This window comes from Lissotriton helveticus, chromosome 6 (assembly GCF_964261635.1).
Source record: "Lissotriton helveticus chromosome 6, aLisHel1.1, whole genome shotgun sequence".
Classification (NCBI taxonomy): domain Eukaryota; kingdom Metazoa; phylum Chordata; class Amphibia; order Caudata; family Salamandridae; genus Lissotriton; species Lissotriton helveticus.
In genome coordinates this window covers 26,301,801-26,325,383 of record NC_136067.1, presented here as the reverse complement: position 1 = coordinate 26,325,383, position 23,583 = coordinate 26,301,801, and the positions used below count along the sequence as shown (strand labels likewise).

General features: G+C 41.0%; 1 protein-coding gene across 1 annotated transcript in view; it reads left to right on the top strand.

Annotated features, from left to right (window-relative positions):
- Positions 1-23,583, top strand: part of LOC144762175 (solute carrier family 22 member 7-like) — a 133,737-nt gene that overhangs the window by 78,187 nt on the left and 31,967 nt on the right. Inside the window, exons 4-5 of the mRNA XM_078647334.1 lie at positions 14,368-14,536; positions 17,072-17,195. Coding sequence (XP_078503460.1) covers positions 14,368-14,536; positions 17,072-17,195 — 293 coding nt within the window. The remainder of the gene's footprint in view (positions 1-14,367; positions 14,537-17,071; positions 17,196-23,583) is intronic.

The following is a 23,583-nucleotide window of genomic DNA, read 5'->3' as shown; positions in this document are numbered from 1 at the left end:
GAACATTAAAAAGCCATTGACAAGTCTTCAGATATAAAACATGGGGACTGAATATGATATCGGCGACACACCGTTGCTGTGTGGAACCGCCCGACCTTAGGAAGGCGGTTCCAACCACATGATTACAATGCGACTGCCCTAAGGGCAGTCGCAAACATCCATTTTCCAATGGAAGCTTGTGCAGTGGCCGAAAAAGGCTTGCAGCACAAGCTTCCATTGAAAAATAGATGTTTGTGAACAACCCTGCACTGTGTGGCAGGCACTACATGGTGCCTGCCACACGGTGCAGTGATGTTAAGGGTGGCACCATGGTTGCCCCAGGCCCCATTGTGGAGGGCCAGGGGGGAAGGGGGCTCTGCTAGAGGCCCGCAATGTTGCTTTCCGACAGCCTTTTCATGTCAGAAAGACCAACATGGAATGACTGTCAGAAACCAACATCATAATCCCGATGGCGGAACCATCGTCATTAAGGGATTATGCTGTCTTTCCGATGCACCTACGGCTCCTTGAGCCTGTTGGAACCATGTTAGAAGCCCCCCGCAGGTTTAACTGCGTTTGGAGGCTTTCCGCCCTTCATGGTAGGTTTATAGTCCAACCGCCATATAAGGATGACAGCGGTTGGACTATAAACCTACCATGAAAGGCGGAAAGCCTCCAAACGCTGGTCGGAGGCTTTCCGCCCGACATCGTAATGCGGCTTTCGTCTGTTAATGAAAAAAGCATTGCACATCACACACCTGGCACGTAAAGGAATCAGGTATTATTCTGGGGATAATTCTTGAAAAGAGCATCTCTGATGATTTAACAGAGGTGAACGGATTTGTACATGTGTTTTGTGAAGCAATAGGAAGTTTATTCTTCAGAAGTATGAACTTATTAAGGACAGAGCTCATTCAGGAGGACTCAAAGGAGAAATCAGGTGTTTAATTCAAATGAAGCAGCAGCAAATTGCATTGTGTATAGTGTAATTGGACGTTTGTTGTATGTGTATCTACTTCCTTACAGGAGAATGCAATTTAATATTAAACCTAGTGACTTTAAGAGCACAGAAAGGAATGAAGACTATTGCTTACAGGTGTGCATGCACTCTTTAATGTGAATAAGCATTTATCAATAAAGTGCTTTGTTTCTTGAATGAATGAGAATTCCATATTTGTGTTTTAAAGATTGAGATCCACCACACACTCTAGGTGGGGAGAACTACAGAACTACCATGGATGACAGAATTGTTGTAGAACAATGCAAAAAATACTTTTATCCATACATCATCTTTTTCTCTTAGTTACACAAATGTTACCTCTTTCTTGTGCATCTACTACTGCAGATATGAACCAATTATACTTTACATCAAACCACTCACACAGTTAGAGACACCTTTTCTAAGGTCAAGCTATTAAATATGAAATATGTTGACGCCAAATGTACTCCAGAACCTTGACATTGGATGTGGTTTTCCAAGAAATATAACAGTTTAAAGTGATTTAATGTTTTATTGGATAAGAGGTCATTAAATGTTTCATGTCTCCCTGTTAAACCCTGTACATGTACACACAAGTTTTGCACTGCCATCAGATTCAGTAAAAACTAATAAAGATGAGGATGAAGTACATACAATGTTGCTGTTTTGAATATGTCAAGAACGTTTGCATAAGTACATTGAATGGAAAGGGAATAGACTAGAGGCACTTACTTGAAAACTGCTGCTAACATTTCTACCCTGGCATTATCAAAGTTAAATACACAAAAGGCGATGCAAGAAATTATTTCAAATAGTCTAAAACGCTTGCAAATATTGTGATACTTTTGATAGAGGCCTTCTTTATGTAAATCAGTACTGACCCTGCTTCTCCTATCAACAATCCATGCTGTACCAGAAGGTAACTAAAACAGCCTCAGATAGGTTTCAGCATTTTGAGGCCTTTTCAGTGAGGTATTACTTGTATGCTGTGATGTAGCAAAAAAGAGATCCACACCAGGGCATACCCTGGACCACTTAGGGTATCACATCAAACACCCTAAACTATGAGGCAAAAATACTTACAAATAGTCTAAACCATTTGCAAATCACTCTGGGTAACATTACAATCCATTGTGTTCACCCACTTACCTACTGCAGGTAGAGGCAAGTTTTATGTAAATCGGTACCGACACTACTCCTCACGTGTCTGAACTGGGTTGGCGTGGTGAGCAAAATAACAATGGATTAAACCCAGATCTGTGACTGGGGGTGAATGTTTTGCCATTGTGCAACATTCTGTCCATCATCTTGTGTGTTTTACTACTCCTCACTGCAACAAACCATCCTGAACTGACAGATGCAGAAAGGGCATCTGAAACAACCCCAGACCAATTTCAAACTTGTGAGGCCTCTTCAGTGAGGCATGGATCAGATCATGTGGCACACCTTAAATCACTTAGGATATTCCATCAAAGACACAAACAGTGATAGGTGAAATTATTACAAATTGACTAGACACTAGAAATCATTTTGGATATTATTCAAACCCTTAGCTTTTTCACCCACTGTGCCACTCTAGACAGAGTCCCTTTGTGTAAATTTGTACAAACCCTGCTCTTCATGCGCATAGTCCACTCCAAACCACCAAAGGGAGGCTCCTCCAGAAGTGAATAGAAGCAACTTCAGCTAGGTTTTGGCATTATTAGCCCTCTTCAGTGAGGTATATCTTGGATCCTGGGTCACAGTGACCAAGGAACCCATGTCTGTGCATATACTGGGCAACTTCAAGTGTCACATTAGGCACACAAGAACTGATCAGAGGAATGTTGGCAAATAGGTTAATTAGTGGCAACAGCTCAAGGTAGCATTCTAACCCATTGTTTTTCACCAACTGTGCCAATCTAGACATTTTCATGATATACATCCTAAGAAACCAAGTATGACGGGTAATGTGAAGGACGATGATGTCAGACTTCATAAGATTCTTCCTCTGGTATGTTGTGCCAGAGCTTTGTTATGTTTCTGTAAGGAGACACAGTGGAACTGTTTCTAGAAATGAACTGTAGCAGGCTGTCTAGTGTTGCCACTTTGACCAGTGTTGACGCTACCCACAACAACTGAAAAAGAAAGAGATGCCTATACGAAGGAGAGGCAACAACACGCATCATATCCAGAAGTCAGCAACACCATACATCACATTTGGATGTCAGGCAACAACACATTTTGATTTGTAAGTCTGTTCAGGAGTGTCTCCATACTTTGCAAGCAGTTTCTTTGCATGTTCTTCAGTCTAAAGCCTTCATCATGATTTCCAGGTTACAGTATCACTGCAGATGCACTTGATCTTGGCTATGGATTTCCAAAAGTGATATTGAAAATAATCTGTCAGCCTTGATAATAACATTTGTAGTGAAAGAGAGCATATGCTCCATGGACAACAATTTACATTGTCAAAAAAGCAAACACCTTACAGTTCAGAACAAGAATGACTTGTATAGGGATTTCCATAGTAAATCATTAACATCAGTCCGAAGAGCAGAACTCTTGTTATTTGGCAACAGGGCCCCTATGATCCCTTAAGCTGGAGGAGTCACCCCAAATTCTGCATAGAACATTTTTAGAGAGTGACCTCACACACGTTTTGTTTTTAAACAGTGAAGCCTTTCACATAGTGGTCTAAGAACTAACTCAGTTGGGGCTTTGGAAGAGAGGCTAACATCACCTCCTTGAATGTTTTACATGCCTGAAATGTGTTTTTCAGACTGAGAGAAATGAAGTATAATGTTTACAGTGTGATGATGGCATCTATAAAAAAACTGGTATCTCGACCAAGGTAAGCCCAGCCAGCAGGTTCTAAAGTTCAGAACCCTTTTGGAAAACTACACACTTATAGCAAATACTCAATTAATAAATGCCAGCTCTCTTAAGAAAGGGTTAAAACATAACAAAAGAAGCGACCTTGAATATTCCACTATAAATGTTGCAACAAATTTTGTTTTGATATACACAACATTTTATTTCGTATAAATATTTAGTTTAAGCATTTTTGTGTCATAGATATTTTCATTTTCTTTTTCAGTGAGTCATACAAATAAATTGGAATTTATCAACACATCACATAGATATATATATATATATATATATATATATATATATATATATATATATATATATATATTCACTGAAAAAACCATAGGTTATAGACCATATATAGTTAGGAATTAGCATTTAAAAAACCTTATTTTACTCACACAAAACCATTGAAATTCCATATATAGTTAGTTGCACTAACTATATATCGCGCACCTGCAATCCACTGCTGATGATGTCACATATTACATCATTCATGACATGGTCAGTGACATCACTGATGACATCACTGATGACATCTCAAATGACATCACTGATGACATCTCACTTGACATCAATGATCACATCACTGATGATATCATTCATGTGACAATACAATGCATCTCCTCACATTTTAATATAACCTCTGTTTCACCCAGTGTTAAAAACAGAGTATAATTTTTGAAACCATTGACACACCAATACTAGTTACTACATACGTACTCACTGATTCCTACGTCTACACACACATTCACTCATTCACCCATACAATCATTCATACATACAATCACTCATGTTTACAACACAATCATATGCACTCATACACCTATACAGACACTCACACTCTGCCACTCATCCATGGAGTTACTCACACACCTAGTCAGTCCTGTAAAGAATCAATCACACTTCCATTTTCTACTCTATACAGTTAAACATAGAGCACCTTACGTTTTCAACCATATACTAACACATACTTACTCTCTTATACAATCATTGATACAAGTACACATTGATCTGTACAGAGTCACACACCTCCCATCCAGCCACACACACACTCAGTCTCCCATGCAAATACTTGGGCAATCAATCAATAACCCATATAGTTAATCATATAGCTACTGATCAAAACATGCAGCAGTTTACAGAACAACAGACATAATGATGCACAAATTAAGACACTTTAGTCACTAACCCATGCACTCAGTGAGACACATTTAATCACTCACTCATGCATTCAGTCATGCACCTACTAAATCCTTTGTCCAGACACTTATACTTCCACTCATTCTTCAATATGTAAGACACATTTTAACTTTACAGAAACATACAGTCACTGGATGTTGTCATCAGTGATGTCATCAGTGATGTCATTTGAGATGTCATCAGTGATGTCATCAGTGATGTCACTGACCATGTCATGAATGATGTAATATGTGACATCATCAGCAGTGGATTGCAGGTGCGCGATATATAGTTAGTGCAACTAACTATATATGGAATTTCAATGGTTTTGTGTGAGTAAAATAAGGTTTTTTAAATGCTAATTCCTAACTATATATGGTCTATAACCTATGGTTTTTTCAGTGAATTTTCAAGGTTTTGTAAATGCTAATTCCTAACTATATATGGTCTATAACCTATGGTTTTTTCAGTGAATTTCAATGGTTTTTTAATAGCAAATATCATAAGCTGTCGAATGTCAAGTACGTGGTAAGTGAAAACATTTTCGTGTTTATGCACACTGATCTGCTTTGAATGGTGCCCCCCCCCCTCATTTCTATTAGGAGTACTCTCTCTTTGCAGATAGTGAAAGGTAGTTAACGCAGGTCTTTGCCCCCATTGTAATCCGTCGTGCCTGCTTCTCTCTCCATTTGATTCATTGTTATCCAAGTATTTACTGTTTTAGAATTAGTTCTCTTTGGTTCATTCTCTATTTACAAACAAACACAGAGTCGCAATACTCTGTTTAGTCTTTGCAGATAACGAAAAATCGTGTAAAAAAAAAGAAAAGGAATCGAGCAAAATCAGTAGGCCACTAATGGGATCTCTTTTTGACCTCGCTAAAATAGAAACATTAGGAACAACCCCTCATGACAAATACAAAACTAGTGAGATGAACTGAACTCCACACAATGATGGCTGCAAAACAGCTCTGCTCCGCCACCCACCCCGCCCAAAATAACGATAAAGAACGGCTGCCATGATTGGTTGCGGAATGACCACGACGGAGCTACGAAATGGTGCTGCTCTCATGCTAACCCCAGCTTCGGTCTGAAACATCCAGAAACACTGTAGACTACCAATTCGATCAGTTCCGATAGCGCCCCAATGTAACCCGGTAGAGAAGAACTAGCCCTCCCCTCTTTGACTAATAGTTCTTGTTGCCTGTCCCTTCTGTTGTCATTTAACAGAACTATTTAGCCTGCTGAAAGGGGTTGTGTTCCGACCGCTGGTTGGTGGAGACATTTTGACTATATTCTGTACCTGCGTTGTCGCGTAATGCGTCATATGACGCGCCGCGTTAGCGCATCCGGAAGTCATCCGGGGCGCGCAGCGCGTAACGTAAGCATAACAAGTCATGTGACTTGTTAATAAAACTTTTCATTGGTTCATTTTACTTTTCTTATTGTAATGATGAAAGGCTTGGTCATATGACCTAAAAATTACGCTTTTCATTACTTCCGAACATTATTTTTTCTTAAATATATGTTATAATGTTCCAGGCTAATGTACTTTCCCGGAAATTTTACAACTGTCCTGCAAGTAAAATATATTCTTTTTTCGAGAAAAAGAGCGTTTCTTCGTCCCATGACGGAGCCGTTGAGCAAAAGAGGGTCGACCTGCTGTCTTAGTCGCCGATACGCCTGAATATGAGATTCTTATCGATCACTTTATGTTGCAGGAATAGAAAACACAACAGCCCTTGACCATTTATCTTTACTGCGTTCCTTCGTATTATACCTTTTACCCTTCATGTAATTGGTCTGCTTTATTTCACTTGCCTTTTAATGATTCTAAAACAGTCACTATTATTAAAAACTTTACCAATGTATATACTACTACCATGTTTTCTTTTAAAAACCTTTATTGTGAAAATTTCATTATAAAAATACGAGCCTATAACCACGTGGGCCTGCCACGGAGCAAACTGTAATCGTATATGATAAATAGACATTTACACTGTAGAGGAACATAACGGGCGGGCCATTAGGTTGCAAGAACTAAGGTGTCTAACAGTTACGGAATCGGTGGACGTACATTTTATAATTAAAATACGACAGGGCCAGTTACAATAAAATTATCTAGATATACATTTGCGGGCAAGTACCATGGGTGACGTTAATTCGAACTTTCAACAGTACAGTAATCAATAACACATCAGAACTTAATATCAATAGGGATGTCGAAATATTCAATCAATTCTCGTCCCCGCCCGCCATATGCTTCAAAACTGCATACGTATCTCGTGATTTCAAGGTTCTGCAACCAGTACACAACAAGGAGTTACGAGTCCCATTTATTCCGGCGCCATTTTGGGCGAGGACGGGCAGGTCCAGGATATAGTCAAAATGTCTCTACCAACCATCGACTATGATGATGTTCATATGCTGTATTTATTAGAGTAACACTCAGATGTCCACATGAAATAAATTTGCCACAATCTAAACATGTCATTTTAATCTTTCCAAAGTTCTTCTAAATATTTGGGACCGTTTCCCTTGCCTCTGAAGCTCTCAGTGCCACTTCTTTGATGAATGTACTAGCAGGTCAGGGGTTCTCCTCCAAATCTCTCTTTTATGCAGCACTATAATTAATTGGTGCCACCTCTCCATATGACGATGCATGGTATAGTTACCACAACTATATTTTTTTTCGGTTCCTCTAGAGAGTTCATCGTGGCAGATGAAGCGTGTAACGTACCGGGCATTTACCTTTTTTTGCATGTACAGGAAAGGAAAAAAAAATCGAGCGTCCGAGTTCTAAGGTGTCCCAGGGCCATTTTAGTGGACCAGGCCCAAATCCAAAGAACAGGCCGCCATTTTGAGAGTCCTGTTGCAGCCGCCTGTCGCTGTAGCATCAAGAGCAGCCGAAACTCAGCTGAATGGCAACTGAAACGGTAAAGGGGCGCCCCACTACAGCAGACGAGCCAGGCCCAAATCCAAAGAACTGCTATCTCACAGGCTAATGGGGCGACCCACGCCGAGTTTCAGCATTGTAGGATGACCACACAAGTACAGCAACTTGCTAGACATCACCTCGGTGCCATCCGGATCTCGGCGCCCCACTGCAGATGAAGTGCCTCTCAACTATGAAACCACCACGGTGACATCCGGATCTTGGCGCGTTGTGCTGCCTTCGGCCTATTCGCACATCGGTCCGCTACTGACGCCATCTCACAGGCTAATGGGGCGACCCACGCCGAGTTTCAGCATTGTAGGATGACCACACCAGTACAGCAACTTGCTAGACATCACCTCGGTGCCATCCGGATCTCGGCGCCCCACTGCAGATGAAGTGCCTCTCAACTATGAAACCACCACGGTGACATCCGGATCTTGGCGCGTTGTGCTGCCTTCGGCCTATTCGCACATCGGTCCGCTACTGACGCCATCTCACAGGCTAATGGGGCGACCCACGCCGAGTTTCAGCATTGTAGGATGACCACACCAGTACAGCAACTTGCTAGACATCACCTCGGTGCCATCCGGATCTCGGCGCCCCACTGCAGATGAAGTGCCTCTCAACTATGAAACCACCACGGTGACATCCGGATCTTGGCGCGTTGTGCTGCCTTCGGCCTATTCGCACATCGGTCCGCTACTGACGCCATCTCACAGGCTAATGGGGTGACCCACGCCGAGTTTCAGCATTGTAGGATGACCACACCAACTTGCTAGACATCACCTCAGTGCCATCCGAATCTTGGCATCTCAACGCCTAGTGGTATCTTGCATACAAAAAATATTGTTACGCTGCCTTTGGCCCCATTCGCACATCAGTCCGCAACTTAGACATCACCTCGGTGCCATCCGGATCTTGGCATCTCAGCGCCTTGTGGTGTCAGTCAGAAAATATTGTTGTGCTGCCTTCGGCCTATTCGCACATCGGTCCGCTACTGACGCCATCTCACAGGCCAACAGGGCGCCCCACGCCGACTTTCAGCATTGTAGGATGGCCACACCAGTACCACAACTTGCAAGACACCACCTCGGTGCCATCCGGATCTTGGCATCTCAGCGCCTTGTGGTCTCTTCTACACCGGAAATATAGTAGAAAATATTGTTGCGCTGCCTTTGGCCCCATTCACACATCAGTCCGCTACTGACACCATCTCACAGGCCAACGGGGCGCCCCACGCCGACTTTCAACATTGTAGGATGGCCACAGAAGTGCGACAACTTACTAGACACCACCTCGGTGCCATCCGGATCTTGGCGCGTTGTGCTGCCTTCGGCCTATTCGCACATCGGTCCGCTACTGACGCAAACTCACAGGCCAACGGGGCGCCCCACGCCGACTTTCAGCATTGTAGGATGGCCACACCAGTGCGGCAACTTCCTACACACCACCTCGGTGCCATCCGGATCTTGGTGCGTAGTTAAGCTGCAGCAGCTGCAAATAAGCTTCAGACAGTGTTACAACCGCTGCTCAGAACTCTCAACTATGACACCACCTCGATGCCATCCGGATCTTGGCGCGTTGTATTGCCTTCGGCCTATTCGCACATCGGTCCGCTACTGACGCCGCCTCACGTGCCAACGTATTTTCTCCGCATTTTATACCCTATGCCGCATAACAGGTCATGTGACTTGTTTATAAAACTTTTCATTGGTTCATTTTACTTTTGGTTTCCTAATGATGGAAGGCTTGATCATATGACCTAAAAACAACACTTTTCATTGGATGAAAACTTTTTTTCCCCCCCAAACGATGAAAGCCCCACCTTGTTTCTGGATGTTTCAGACTGAAGCTGGCGTCACCATGAGAGCACCACCATCTCGTAGCTCCGTCGTGGTCATTCCGCGAGCAATCATGGCAGCCGCTCCCCACCAGAAGCCTGCAGGAGTCGGGGACCCCAAAACTTTTGATGAATTCTCAAGGCGGAGGGGACGCTTTCGAGAATGGGGTCCAAGACCTAGCAGACAAGCGTCCGATTTCCAAGGTGTCCCAGGGCCATTTCAGTGGACCAGGCCCAAAAAGGAAACAGCCTGCCGCCATTTTGAGAGTCCTGTGGCAGCCGCCTATCGCTGCACCGCAAGAGTGGGCGCAACTCAGCTGAATGGCGGATTTTGACACAGTGGACCAAAAGCGGACGGAATGGCAACTGAAACGGTAAAGGGGCGCCCCACTACAACAGACGAGACTCCACCTGGAGAGGCCCGTTCACGCCGCCTCCCCCGGGGCGCTCCACGCCGTTATTCGGAGCAGCATTGTAGGATACCAAAACCAGTGCGGCAACTTACTGGACATCACCTTGGTGCCATCGTTCTGCTGCCTTGGAACTATTCGCACAACAGTTTGCTACTGATGACCCACCCCCCGCGACGCCCCACGCCGTTATTTGCTGGGTGGCAACTTACTAGACATCACTTTTGTGTCATCTTGATTTCGGCGCGTTCTGCTGCCTTGGAACTATTCGCACAACAGTTTGCTACTGATCACCCACCCCCCGCGACGCCCCACGCCGGAAATCTGGACGTTGTGCTGCGTTGGGACTATTCGCACAGCCGACCGCTACTTCGTTGTTTTTCTCTAAAAATGTTTATATGTTATTACTATTTTTGTTTTCTTGTATATATTTATAAATTATTAAAGTTTTATAATCTTACTACTTTGTCGGAGTGCTATATATTTTTAATGTGACACATAATTGTAAAAACTTTGATGTACAAAGAGTCATCCCTGGAATCTTCCGCTTCAGGCTCGGTCCCCTCCCCAATCACAATACAGGATGGTTTTCAGATAATAGCAACGCTTCTGCTGTGACGGATCTCATCGAGTGTGGGCCTTGATCTACTATAACTCCTTTGAAGAGGGGTGATTCTTTACAGCTGTGGCCATAAACTACATCTGCAGGGCTAGCTGATACCCTAGGACCAGCCTGGACAATCGGACACAGAGGAAAAGGAGTGTCAGAGGGTGCGGTAGTGAATAGGGCGAAAGGGAGGTGTCGGGCGGGCACAGGGTGTGATTCTCAGGGAAGAACAGCGCAGATGGGGGGAGGTTTATTACCCATGCATAAAACAGAGAGCGGGGGTGACCACTGCCTGGGGGAGATGCTTGCGAGGGTGGGGAGCCATGCTAAGGATCGACAGCGTTCACAGAGTGGATCTGGTCAAGGCATCTAAAATGGCTGCCGTGCACGACAAAAGTGTGGCATTTGAAAAAAGACAAGATGGCGCACACAATGTTTTTCAACAATTCCTGATTTCCTTCGAATCGAACGTTAACAGACGTTGGGGCATATTACCAAAGTTAAGCGATATTTATCCCTAACGATGCATTGCAAAGATTTTTTTACCGTCAGAAATTATCGCAGATAAACCTTGCTATTATCAAGGTTTATCGCAAATACGATAAAAAACGAGCGCAATGCATTAATGTCGCTGAAAACTCCGCGATATTCATGCATTACCGAGCTAATGCTCTTAGCCATGTTATCCACCTCCCATTGGATAACATGGCTAAGAACTGCTCAGGGCAGCTGTTACTTTTTGGAGATATTCGCGCTTATCTCGAATATTTCCAAAAGTTGATAATAGGAGATAGCGATGTTAGCGACTGTTTCCAGTCGCTAACATCTTGGCATGCCCACTTTGCATGTCATTAGTGATAAATATCACTCACATGCAAAGTGGGACCCAAGATGGTCGCTATCTCCTACTAGCCGTCGCTAACTGGTGTTAGCAACAGCTAGGTAATACACATATAATTTTATCTCCGCGAAGCGGAGCGCTGTTACAGATATATATCTTGTTTTTGAACGTTAATTTCTCAAAATGCACTGAAGCACATATATTGAGACATAGCAAAGGCACATCGGGCTACCAGTCCCTAATATTTTGCCAAGTTTCGTGCAAATCCATTCAGCCGTTCGATTATTGACATTTAGATACGTCTACAGCCTGAATGGCTGAACGGAATTACACCAAACTTGGCAAAATGGTACATCAAACCTAAGAGGTCAGGGAGGATCTACTATGCCCCCTTATGGTCATTTGCCCCTTCGCTTTGGCCTCCTCTTGTCTCTCGATCCTACCGAGAGACAAGATGGCGGCCGCTACGTACTGTTTGGAATGTTTACAGACACCGGAGAGCCAATCAGCTTCGCTTCGCAAAGCTCCGTAACGCGAAAAGTACGCGAAGCGGTGCGCTGTTACAGATATATATCTTTTTTTGAACGTTAATTTCTCAAAATCCACTGAAGCACATATATTGAGACCTAGCAAAGGCACATCGGGCTACCAGTCCCTACAATTTTGCCAAGTTTCGTGCAAATCCATTCAGCCGTTCGATTATTATTATTATTATTTTTTTTTGCCCCGCGGGGCCCTTTTAAAACCTCCACATCAAACCTAGGGGGTCAGCGAGGATCTACTATGCCCCCTTATAGTTATTTCCCCCTTTGTTTTGACCTCCTCTTGTCTCTCGATCCTACCGAGAGACAAGATGGCGGCCGCTACGGACTGTTTGGAATGTTGACAGACGCCGGAGAACCAATCAGCTTCGCTTCACAAAGCTCCGTTGCGCGAAAAGTACGCGTAGCGGAGCGCTAACCGGTCCGCTGTTACAGATATATATCTTTTTTTAAACGTTAATTTCTCAAAATCCACTGGAGCACATATATTGAGACCTACAAAAGGCACATCGGGCTACCAGTCCCTACAATTTTGCCAAGTTTCGTGCAAATCCATTCAGCCGTTCGGGCTAAAAGTGAGGCCAACCGCCCTATGGAAAACTCAATGTTAAAAACACGTTTTGGGACCCCCCTTTTTTCTCGGCCCCCACTGGACGAACCCCCCCCAAATTTTCAAGGGCTGCTCAGAAACAAAATGTGCCATTTTCCTGAAAATTTCAGCCAATTCCGTCCACAAACGCCAAAGTTATTAGACATAGAATTTTCAAAAAACCCATAGAGAAAAAATCCTAACTATATATACCTACTGGCGACCGCCAGTAGGTAATATATATATATATATATATATATAAAAAGAGGGAGAAAACAAGCAAATATTACAACATGTCACACTGGACCGGTCAATATTCTATTGTAGTAGGCAAAGCGGTTGGATTTGACTACGCGCGTTTCGGCATTCTGCCTTCATCAGGTGGCCGTCATTCGCACATACACTTAACAGGACATAAACTTAAATCTTCTATGGTACCACCGTCTGACTTCTATATTTATTTTTATTCTTTATTTGACATGAGGTTAATCCTCAATATAGTCGGAGGGTTTTGCACTAATTGATGGATCAGGACACAAACGATACTGGCCAAGGTTAATGTAGACAAGGCGGCAATTTTCTTTATATTCAGAATGCTCTCCGATGTAGACAGGTCTCTGCCGTAGTATTCTATCATGTATATTGGCGATATCTTTTAGTCCGTCATTTTCGCCTGTATATTCAGACACCAGAGATCCCGACAGTCGTCCGCATTGAATACTCCACACAGTGAAAAGCTTGTTATTGGCAACAGGGCCCCTATGATCCCTTAATCTGGAGGAGTCACCCCAAATTCTGCATAGAACACTTTTAGAGAGTGACCTCACACATGTTTTGTTTTTAAACAGTGAAGCCTTTCACATAGTAGTCTAAGCACTAACTCAGTTGGGGCTTTGGAAGAGAGGCTAACATCAACTCCTTGAATGTTTTACAGGCCTGAAATGTGTTTTTCAGACTGAGAGAAATTAAATATAATGTTTACAGTGTGATGATGGCATCTATAAAATCTACTGGTGCATAAGTAGGCTTTTTTATAGAGGTGACTTGCTCTTTTCATACCCTCTTACATCTATGCTTTTTACAGTGACTGAAATAGAATTCAAGTCTCCCTTCAATAATCACACACTTAGTGCAAGAAATGGCACTGTTGTGTTATGGGGGACTGTATAGAGCAAACTGGGTTTTTGTTTCTGTTCTTGACACTGTTTTTGGGTGGTAAAGACAAGTGCTAAATATGACTAATGGCAAATAGATAAAGAGTTTAATAATCATCTACAACCTTGGCTGACCAATGAGCAATCGCTACTTTGTTTAAACCAAATGGTCCAAGACCTATCTTCCGTTCCACTGCAAGGAATTGCTCCTGAACTTTCCCGTTACTTAAGGTACAAACCTACTGTGTATTGTGATGGCAGTATGGGTTGGTAGTTTGTGCTTTTAAAGAAGTAATAATTAGATACATTCCTACTCAAAAGGTAAACTAAAAAGAAAACCTCCATGATGGTCTGAAGAGTTTGGTATATGAAGTATTTCCATGATTTAGTTACAGAAACTTGAGTTACAGTGTGACCACCAAGATTCAATGTCTGATCAGTGTCTCTTATCTTCCAGCTTTGGAATGGGTGGATACAAAGCACCGCACCTTCATTGGGTGCCTGATGAGCCTGTACTGGAGCATTGGGTTTATGCTTCTACCGTTAGTGGCGTACCTGATCCGGGACTGGCGCTGGCTGCTCGTCGCTGTAACATCCCCCTATATTTTGGGGATCATTAGCGTATGGTGAGTGAGTAGACCCATAGCAGGAGAATATATGTTTTATGGTCACCTTGCATATTCAGGACTGGGATCCCACACCTCACTCTTCCAGTAGACCTAAATGGAAGTAGAAAAGGAGGTAATGTTGAAAAAAGGCTAAAGGCAAGGGAGGCTTTTTGGATCAAAAAAATGAAAACACTAAAATTTGGTATGAATTCAGACAGGGAATTATAAGTTTTACTTTAGAAGACTTTTAATTATTTTTCTTCTGGATTGTATTGTTTCATGATATAGAAATAAGTGGTTGGCAATGAGTACATTTTCAACACTTGTTTTGTTTATTGTGATGCATTGCTGATATATTGTTTTAAGAAACAGTTACAATCATGGTATTTAAATTGTGATAATGGTGAGTTAGTTAAGTAATGATCTTTGTTAATCATGATAATTTCATGATCAATGACAATATAATATCAATGTCAAAGTGGTTTTTGTGATTAAGCTCTGAACTCTACCTTGATCTACCATGATGCCCATGAGGTATGGGATTCCAATATAGAATATTCTGTTTTACATATTTTTTTACTTTATTGATATTTGTATTTTCAGGTTTACATTACTTTTTTGATTTGAGTTTATGTGATTTGTAATGGATTATTATATTTGTTGAGGTCTTTTGATATTTGAGTCAAGAAATCGTTTGGGGTCTGAGTTGCAGTGCTAACCATCTAGAGATGGAGTGAGTTTTCTTATGGGGTCAGACAGTGTGCCCATTTGGTGGGGAAATTACAATGGACAAAAAAAAGGCAGCTTGTACTGATGCTTGGTTTACTGTGGTGTAGTTGGATCGGGACCTTATTTTATTTGTGCATTGGTATTGGGTAAGAACTAAAAACTATGGTAGTTTATCAGTCAATAGTTTAATTCTTAATTTGGGCAATATTTTTCATGTTTTTTCACTGTGTTATCGTGTTTAGATACTCTTAACATGATGCCAAATGGATGGACCTTTTAGATAAAAAGAGATTATTTGTAATTCAGGATTATAAGGTAAGCAGAGTTTTGGGTAACAGTGATCATTATGGAAGGAAAGGTTATTAATTTTGGGAAGCTACTGATTCAGTTGCATGAATTTTCACTAATCACATTGTTGGGCTGAATGGAATGTTTGATATCTGGATGGAGTAATTTTTCTTTTTGTATCCAAGACATTTGGGTATTAGGAAACAGGAATGGGCAAATTATGACTTACTTATGACTTCAAATATACATCTCAGATTAACTATTCAACACCACACTAGAAATCAAATGTTTTTTCCATTGAAATTATAATTCAAATAACTATAAACTTAATTATGCATTGGACCTTGGTATATTATTATTGTAGTCATTCCGGGTTATGAAATTTGAAAGATCAATTAAATTACTGCTCTGATTTGAAGTATTCTGGATGAGTATAGATGTAATACTATTGAGATTGTACAGGAATGGATTGAACAATTTATGCTGACAAGTCTGTGATACTACTGTTTTTGATTATATGACGAATAAATGGTTTTTACTTTGGACGTTTGCTACTGCCACTGTTTTGGCTTATGTTTGATTGAATTGACTGTGTGTTTTCCAATGGGTATTGACCCAGAGTTAATTTCATGGACAGGAGTATTTTACAATACTCTTTTCAGGGAATTGAACTCTATCATACTATGGAAATGTGATTTCTTTTCAAAACAATCGGGACTGATATGGAGTTTTTATTCGACATTTAGATATTTCTCTAGTTTAAATATGCATTTAAAATCAATAACAAGTTAGAAAGGAGATCTTTATATCTAATATTAAGTGAATATAAGAACAGTTGGCTGGAGTTTAAGAAGCACTTTCTGACACCTTCTTGTGACTTTTTTCAAATAGAAAATGTTATCAACTTGCTTCTCTTTAAATTATAAACAGTGTAACTAAGAGGAATAATTATCAATCAATATTTGATTATTGGTTAGTTGTTGTAGGAACTGATTATTTATGTCCAATTACGTAACTGTTTTTTTCAATGTAATTTCTCATATATGATGGAGATTTTTGTAACGGTTTATGTTGTTTTCATTTAACAGCACTGAATAGGCAACAGTGTTGTGAAACATGCATTGATGTGCTAATCATTTAATATTAAATTGAAAAATGGTATTATGATTAAGGGCCTGATTACAGTCTTGACGGACAGGATACTCCATTGCAAATGTGACGGATATCCCATCCGCCATTTTACAAGTTCCATAGTATATAATGGAATCGTAATTTGGTGGACGGGATATCTGTAGTGTTTGTGACAGAGTAACCCTGTTCTTCAATATTGTAATCAGACCCTATGTTTCAGAATGTCAACTTGTTTCTAAATGAATTAATGTTCGTTCATTTAATATTACGGGCTGATTATTTTCTTCACAGATCATTAAGATTATATCTCAGTACGGACAATGCATCAGGTGATCTGAGAGCTAAGCACAGCACTAAAATTGATTATTTTATAACACTGTTACTTCAGTTTCCTTAATTCCACAGGTGGATTCCTGAGTCTGTGAGGTGGCTGTTGACCAAAGGCAAGGTGAAGGAAGCACACGCCGTCTTAGTTCAATGCTCTTCAATGAACGGCCAGGCACACTTGTCCTCCAACATAAACATTGAGGTGAGTGGAGTCTAGCACTAAACTATAGTGATTATACATGAAACTGATCATCTGTGATGATTCATTCTTTATTCGTTAACATTTGTCTTGTTGGTTCACTTGTGAGGCTGAATGTCAAGTGCCATTCAAGTGGCCTTAGAGATGCAGTGAGTTGAGTGAGTTGAGCGAGAACTGTAACTTACCATGGAACAACCTGATCTTTAATATCCCTTCTCGATTCTACGTCTAAACTATGGGTAGCATTATGTTGAACGGACTGGAATGTTGGGTGGAGGAGAAAAATATTCTAACTGTAGCCCAATTTGGTTTTAGAAGAGGTATTGGTACAGTTGAGCAATGCGTTAACCTTGAGATGTTGATAGGGAAATATACGATAGTTAAGGAAGGCCAGCTTCACTTATGTTTTGTTGAACTTACCAGGGCTTTTGATTTAGTACATCACGCAAAGGTTTGGCAAACTCTGGATAGGATGGGTGCCCCACACGATATATTAAGTCTCCTATCTCAGATATATGCCTACCTAACTTCAAGGATACGCTATGGCTCTAACGGGGAATGTACCTCACAATTTAAAGTTACCCATGGAATTAGACAAGGCTGGGTCCTCGCGCCTCTTTTATTTTCTCTTTATATTAATGGTATCGATTCTTCATTACAAAATTTAAGGGCAGATGTCCCAGTTTTTGGCAGACGTATAACCCCTGTTTTACTTTATGCAGAAGATACAGTCCTGATTTCGAGGACGGCAAATGGCCTACAAAGCCTAATAGATCATTTCTAAGATTGTATACTGCAAAAGATCTAAAAATCAACTTAAGTAAAACTCTAGTTATGTCTTGCGGGAAATGCGAAACAACGATTAGAAGACCTTATGGTGATGGAGTACCCATCGAACGGACTACTACTTTTTCATATCTGGGGCTCCTTTTTAACAGTTATGGATCATGGAACACACATATTAATCTATGTAAATTAAAATGTATAAGATTGAATGAGGCAATTTTTAGATTCTCTCAAAAAATAGGCAGTAAGCCAGTAAGCGAAATCCTTAAGCTATACGGAAGTATATGCATAACCAGTGCCATTTATGGTGGAGCATTATGGGCTAGGACATGTATTACTGCACTACAAACCCTCAAAATGTTTCTTAAAGGAGGGTATTATCGGTACCAAACTCAAAGGCCACCTTTATTGCTCACAAGGAACTAAACACACCTTATATTGGCGACTTGATTGCGCTTACATTGTGGTTCAGAATATGGTCCAAAGATGAGACGCATTTTACTAAAGACATAATAAAGGACTGTCTTACACTAGACCAATATAGGAAGATACCATGGTTAAAGTATATTTATAGCCTTTTATCAGAGTGCAATGTGACAGCTGATCCCCGCGACCTCAATACTATTTTGAATTATACAAAAGGGGAGTTAAAAAAGAGATTACTGGAATCCAGAGAATCTGTAAGAGAGGTGGAAGCAATGAAAAAATCACTTGTTAGTTCTTACTGTGAAGGCCCGATTTTAGGAGGCATTAAGCCACATCTAATAGGAATAAATAATCCGCAACATACATTTTTTCTAACTAGGTTAAGGTTGAGCACTCTGCATTTTCAGGTCGCCTTCCCCAAGATGGGCAAGTGGAGTGCCAACCTACCCAAATGCCAGTGTGATGGCAAACGCTTCAGTCCACTTTGCACTTTTTACTTTTTTGCAAATTTTATAGGGACATCAGAAATGCAATTTTACTGCCTTTGTTTATGGTTAACAGATTGCTTACGTATAAATTAGCTTTTTATAATAGTAATTTGGAAAATGTAACAACATATCTTAAATGTATTCTCTTCGTACAATTTGCTATAAAGAAAAGAAAGGCCCGCTCATATCTGGAACTGTTGAATTATGAAAATGAATAGCTCCTCATCTTGATGAAATTGTTTACATTCTTAGATTATTTTCATCTTCGGATAGTTCTGTGATGCCAAGTAATATTAATTATCTTGTCTGGTCTGAATTTATACCTAAATGTTTTGTGTATGGAATGCTCTATTTTTTATACTTCACAAATGAAATGATTTTATCAGCACTGAAAATTATTTTGACAAACACTAAACAGATTTCCTCTGCATCCTTTCTGGTCATTTTTGGATTTCGATGTCAGAGTGGGGAACTAGAAGTGTTTCTTATTGGTACAAACTGCAAGAAAGCTTTAAGCGGTTCTCTCATGTGCCAGGATATTGTTTTGCACAGAGCATGTAATGGTTCAATAGCGAATCTGTCTTGCCACAAGAAAGGAACTCCAATTGCCGTGATCACGCCAGTGTTCGAGCTACTTTCGAATGGGAGTTTCTTGATGCTGAATGATCAAGGTTGCTGTGGCATGCTTCCGGGCATCGCCTATCTGGTCACCGTGAACACCAGGGTTACTTGCTGTATGCAAGTATTGTTTCCTCTGACAAATACAGTCAGGGAGGCGCTGATATGGCCTTCACTGAATGTTTCTTTCATACAGTTTGATGCTTTGAGCAGAATGAAAGCCATGGTTTTACAGCAGAACGTATCCATAACCTCCTCTTGCGAAACCTTTGAACTTCAAATCACAAGGGCCTCGACAGAGATACAGGCACATATTTGTACCAACTGCCTCCTACACTTCGAAGAAATGGTGGGTCGTATCTTTAATATGTCAGATATGAATGGTATTGTACACCTATTTAAGACCTTAGGGTCAGGATTCCTTAGCACCTATAAAACAATCCTCTGAGTTATTTCTAACTTTATACACTCTGTATTTGGAACCATTTTCGGGGGTCTACCTCTGATCCTGCCCGCAATAGCTGGAATCCTGATTGTCAATTACCTGCTACTCAATGAACGGACCAACCACCAGCGAGATGGCAAAAGCTCTCCTGGAAAGATATTACCCTGAGCGCAGGGTACAACATCTGCGTGCACCTTGCCTTCGGGAACTAAGTGCTTCTTGGTTCCTATCGTTCAGACCAGTCTTTGACGACTGCATCAGGATGCCTGTTTAGTGGGGGAGAATTCAAGTTGGACATCTGTCTGACACCTCTAATGGAGACGCCAGCGGCCTTAGACTCCAGGCTGGAACCACTGCGGTCCCATGCCCGACTATGTCCTCAGCGTATTTCCATCTTGACAAATGCATTCCTCGAGGATCCGCAGGTGCCTTTTACAACTGAGTTTAACTTCAGCTCCACCATTAGCACCGAGGTATCAACTACAGCACCAGCTGCCTCTCCACCAGCTGTTGGCTGCCCCGAATTTCATCTATACACCCTTGACGTGCTATGCAAGGTATTACAATGTTTGTCTCCTGCGGCTGCAAGCAGCAATAATGTTGCATCTCCCAGCCAGGACATTTAATCTAAATCTGTCTCATTGTGTGCTGGTAACGAATTCTGATTTTGTTTCCCTTTAATTCAACAAAATTCCTCAAATTGACACTTTACATAACAAAGCATGGCCTTCTAAGTACGCTTGCAGCAGTTCAACGTGTATGATCGAACTAATTTTAGGACTGTGATTTGCGGAACTTTAAAACAGAAATCCTGTTTCAAGAGAACATTTTTCTCTCCTTGCTTTTTAAACTGTTATTAAGATGATTTTTTAACATTTTAGAAACATTTTAAATGGCTCACTGATAATTTTATGCACTGATACCTGGTTAAAATGTATATCTCAATTGTGTATTATTATTTTTGAGTATTAGGAGGAGTGGGTGCTATGTTTCATATTGGTACTCTAATATAGGTCTATTGAACATTGTACGCTTTCCCTACATCATCTCCCCTACATTTCCATGAACAAGCCTTATAAGGACATAACTCCTAATAAGGTCAGAACGCCTTATAGGGACAGAACGCCTTTTAATGTAATGTAATGTGTATACTTGTAAAGCGCACTGTTGCCAGCCGGCGTCCTGTCGCTGTATACTGCTGGGGAACCCGTCCTGGCTTTCCCTGTGGGATGGCCCCTTTTGGGAATCCCCAAGGTGGAGACAGGCATCCCCGGCGTTGATGGGGCCGTTGTGGAGATTAGGCAAGCTAATGCCCAGAGTTGCCGAGTGCGACCCCTGGAAGAAAGCAAGTCTAAAATTAGCACAAACAACTGGGGGGGTTATCCAAGATGCTCAGAAAGTGCACCCATAAAACAGTTGGACTGGTGATGGAAATTTATAAAAACCCAAGCCAGGGGCGCGGTCCTGTAAGGGGCAGAAATCTGGGGCCAGCGGCCACCTGACTTCTTATCCGAAATCGAGCATTCCTTTGTCAGGCAGCTCCTGGGTCTTCCCATAAGCACACCACTTATGCCACTTCGAATGGATCTTGGGGTTAGACCAATTGCAGAGGACGTTGCCCTTAGACCCCTTCTATTCCGGCGACGCTTATGAAGCACTCCAGAAATAGCTGCATATAGGGAAGAGCTGAAGGAAGTGCTATGTTTGCAGGGAATGAGTAAAATCCCATGGCTGTCTTACATTAAAAACTATTTAGCTGCAATGGGACTGGGTGTCCTGTGGGCCAGTGCTGAAGAAAGCTGTCGGACATATCTAGGAAGGTCTTGTCAGAGAGTTTCAGGGAGTACAAACTCACCCAATTACAAAGGACCTCTGCGACAGGTGCACTGACCGCAGCATTCTTAGAGATAAAACATCAATACAAGATGGAACCCGTACTCGATAATATCCAGCCAGCTCTTGCCTAAAAGCTCTATTTACAATGTAGATATGGGATACTTCCACTACGTGCTTTTACAAATAACTGGGGGTACACCAACACAGGGATGCCCAACATGCAATAATAATACACCAGAGACGGGCCAGCATGTACTATTTTTCTGTCTGGCATATAAGAAGGCAAGAATCCAATGGTTACTGCAGTAATGCAGAAATCTCGGAACGGACCATTGCGCTCAGGTTTTCAGGATACTAAAATTTGACACCAGTATCCCTATTGCATTTTCAGTTTCTTTATACTTATTTTCCATGTGGTGTGCACGTCGAGTCATCTTAAAGTTAGGGCTTGCCTGATCTGATCATTTTATTCCATTACTGTGATTGGTCTCTTTTTAATTTCATTCTGTAATATTTTTTATGATGTATGTGTGCATTTTGTATTTATTTTTTCTATTTTTAACCTCTATTTTTATAGGATTTTTATAAATAATATTGTCATGCACATGTACTTTACTAAGCTATTCGTATCTCGAATAATGAAAGTCATCTTAGAATATTCGAAAGAATGAATTGTACTGTATTTTTTATCTGTGCTTTTATGGCCGTAATGGCCGAAATAAAGAACTTCTGACTGACTGACTGACTGATAATTCTTGTAAAATGTTCTGTTATTGGTTGTTAATTCATTCATACCAATTCACTAAATAAGGATCATTTTTATTGTCAAATTTTGCTTACCCTGTAGAATGTCCTGTCCTTCTGCTATTGATTAGTTATTATCTTTTTTTCCCCTTGCATGAATTTTCACCAGTTTTCTTACATATTTATATGTATCTATTCTGGTTTCTATGTGGTCAAAGTGCTGATCTGGCCAAAAATGAGGACTTTATTGAATAATGATCTTTCATCTACAATATAGTTTAATGAATCTACGAACTCATTTTCATTTTAAGTGGCTAGAGTATTTTTTTAATTTATGTTGTATGCCTAGCTGGTACTTTCTTTTTTTTACTTCTCCTGGTTTTCCACTTCCTCTTGTTTTTTAAAGTCCCCATCCTCTTCCACCAGTGTGTTTGCTGTATATATCAGTCTCATTTCCTCTAAAAAAGAGATAGTTTGTATTGCTTTATCATATCAGCTTAATGTTCCTTCCTTTTCCACAACTGAAATCTATGTCAGATTCATTAATTTCCTCTCATGTTGAAGGCTCCATTACTGTCTTATCCAATGCATGTTTATTTTTAAGTAATTCAAACTGTTTTGCAAGGTATGTATTTTGCCTTCCATGCAGTCTCTCCATTGTCCTGTAAATTTCCTATGTATTCACTGTTTAACATCCTCTTCATATTATTTGTTTGATATTTTCCTCTATATTTTTTTATTTCCACAAGTATCTTGTTGTGATCCTTTTTTGCATGTTTTATCAAAAGTCCATCATAAGTTTGGAACTTTTCATATTAATGTCATTCCATTCTTCTAATAATTCAGAGCAGGTGTCAGAAGGATTAGTCACCAAATTTTGTAATCTTCAAGGCTTCCTTTTTCAGCATACCTTAAACTCAGCTCAGCAAATACCTAGGGGCATATTATCAAGGGGGGCGATAGGAAGTTATCGCCGCTGCCGCAAAGCGGGGATAATTCTATCGCCCTATTAGCAAGCTGTCGCTACCAGTAGTTAGCGACAGCTTGT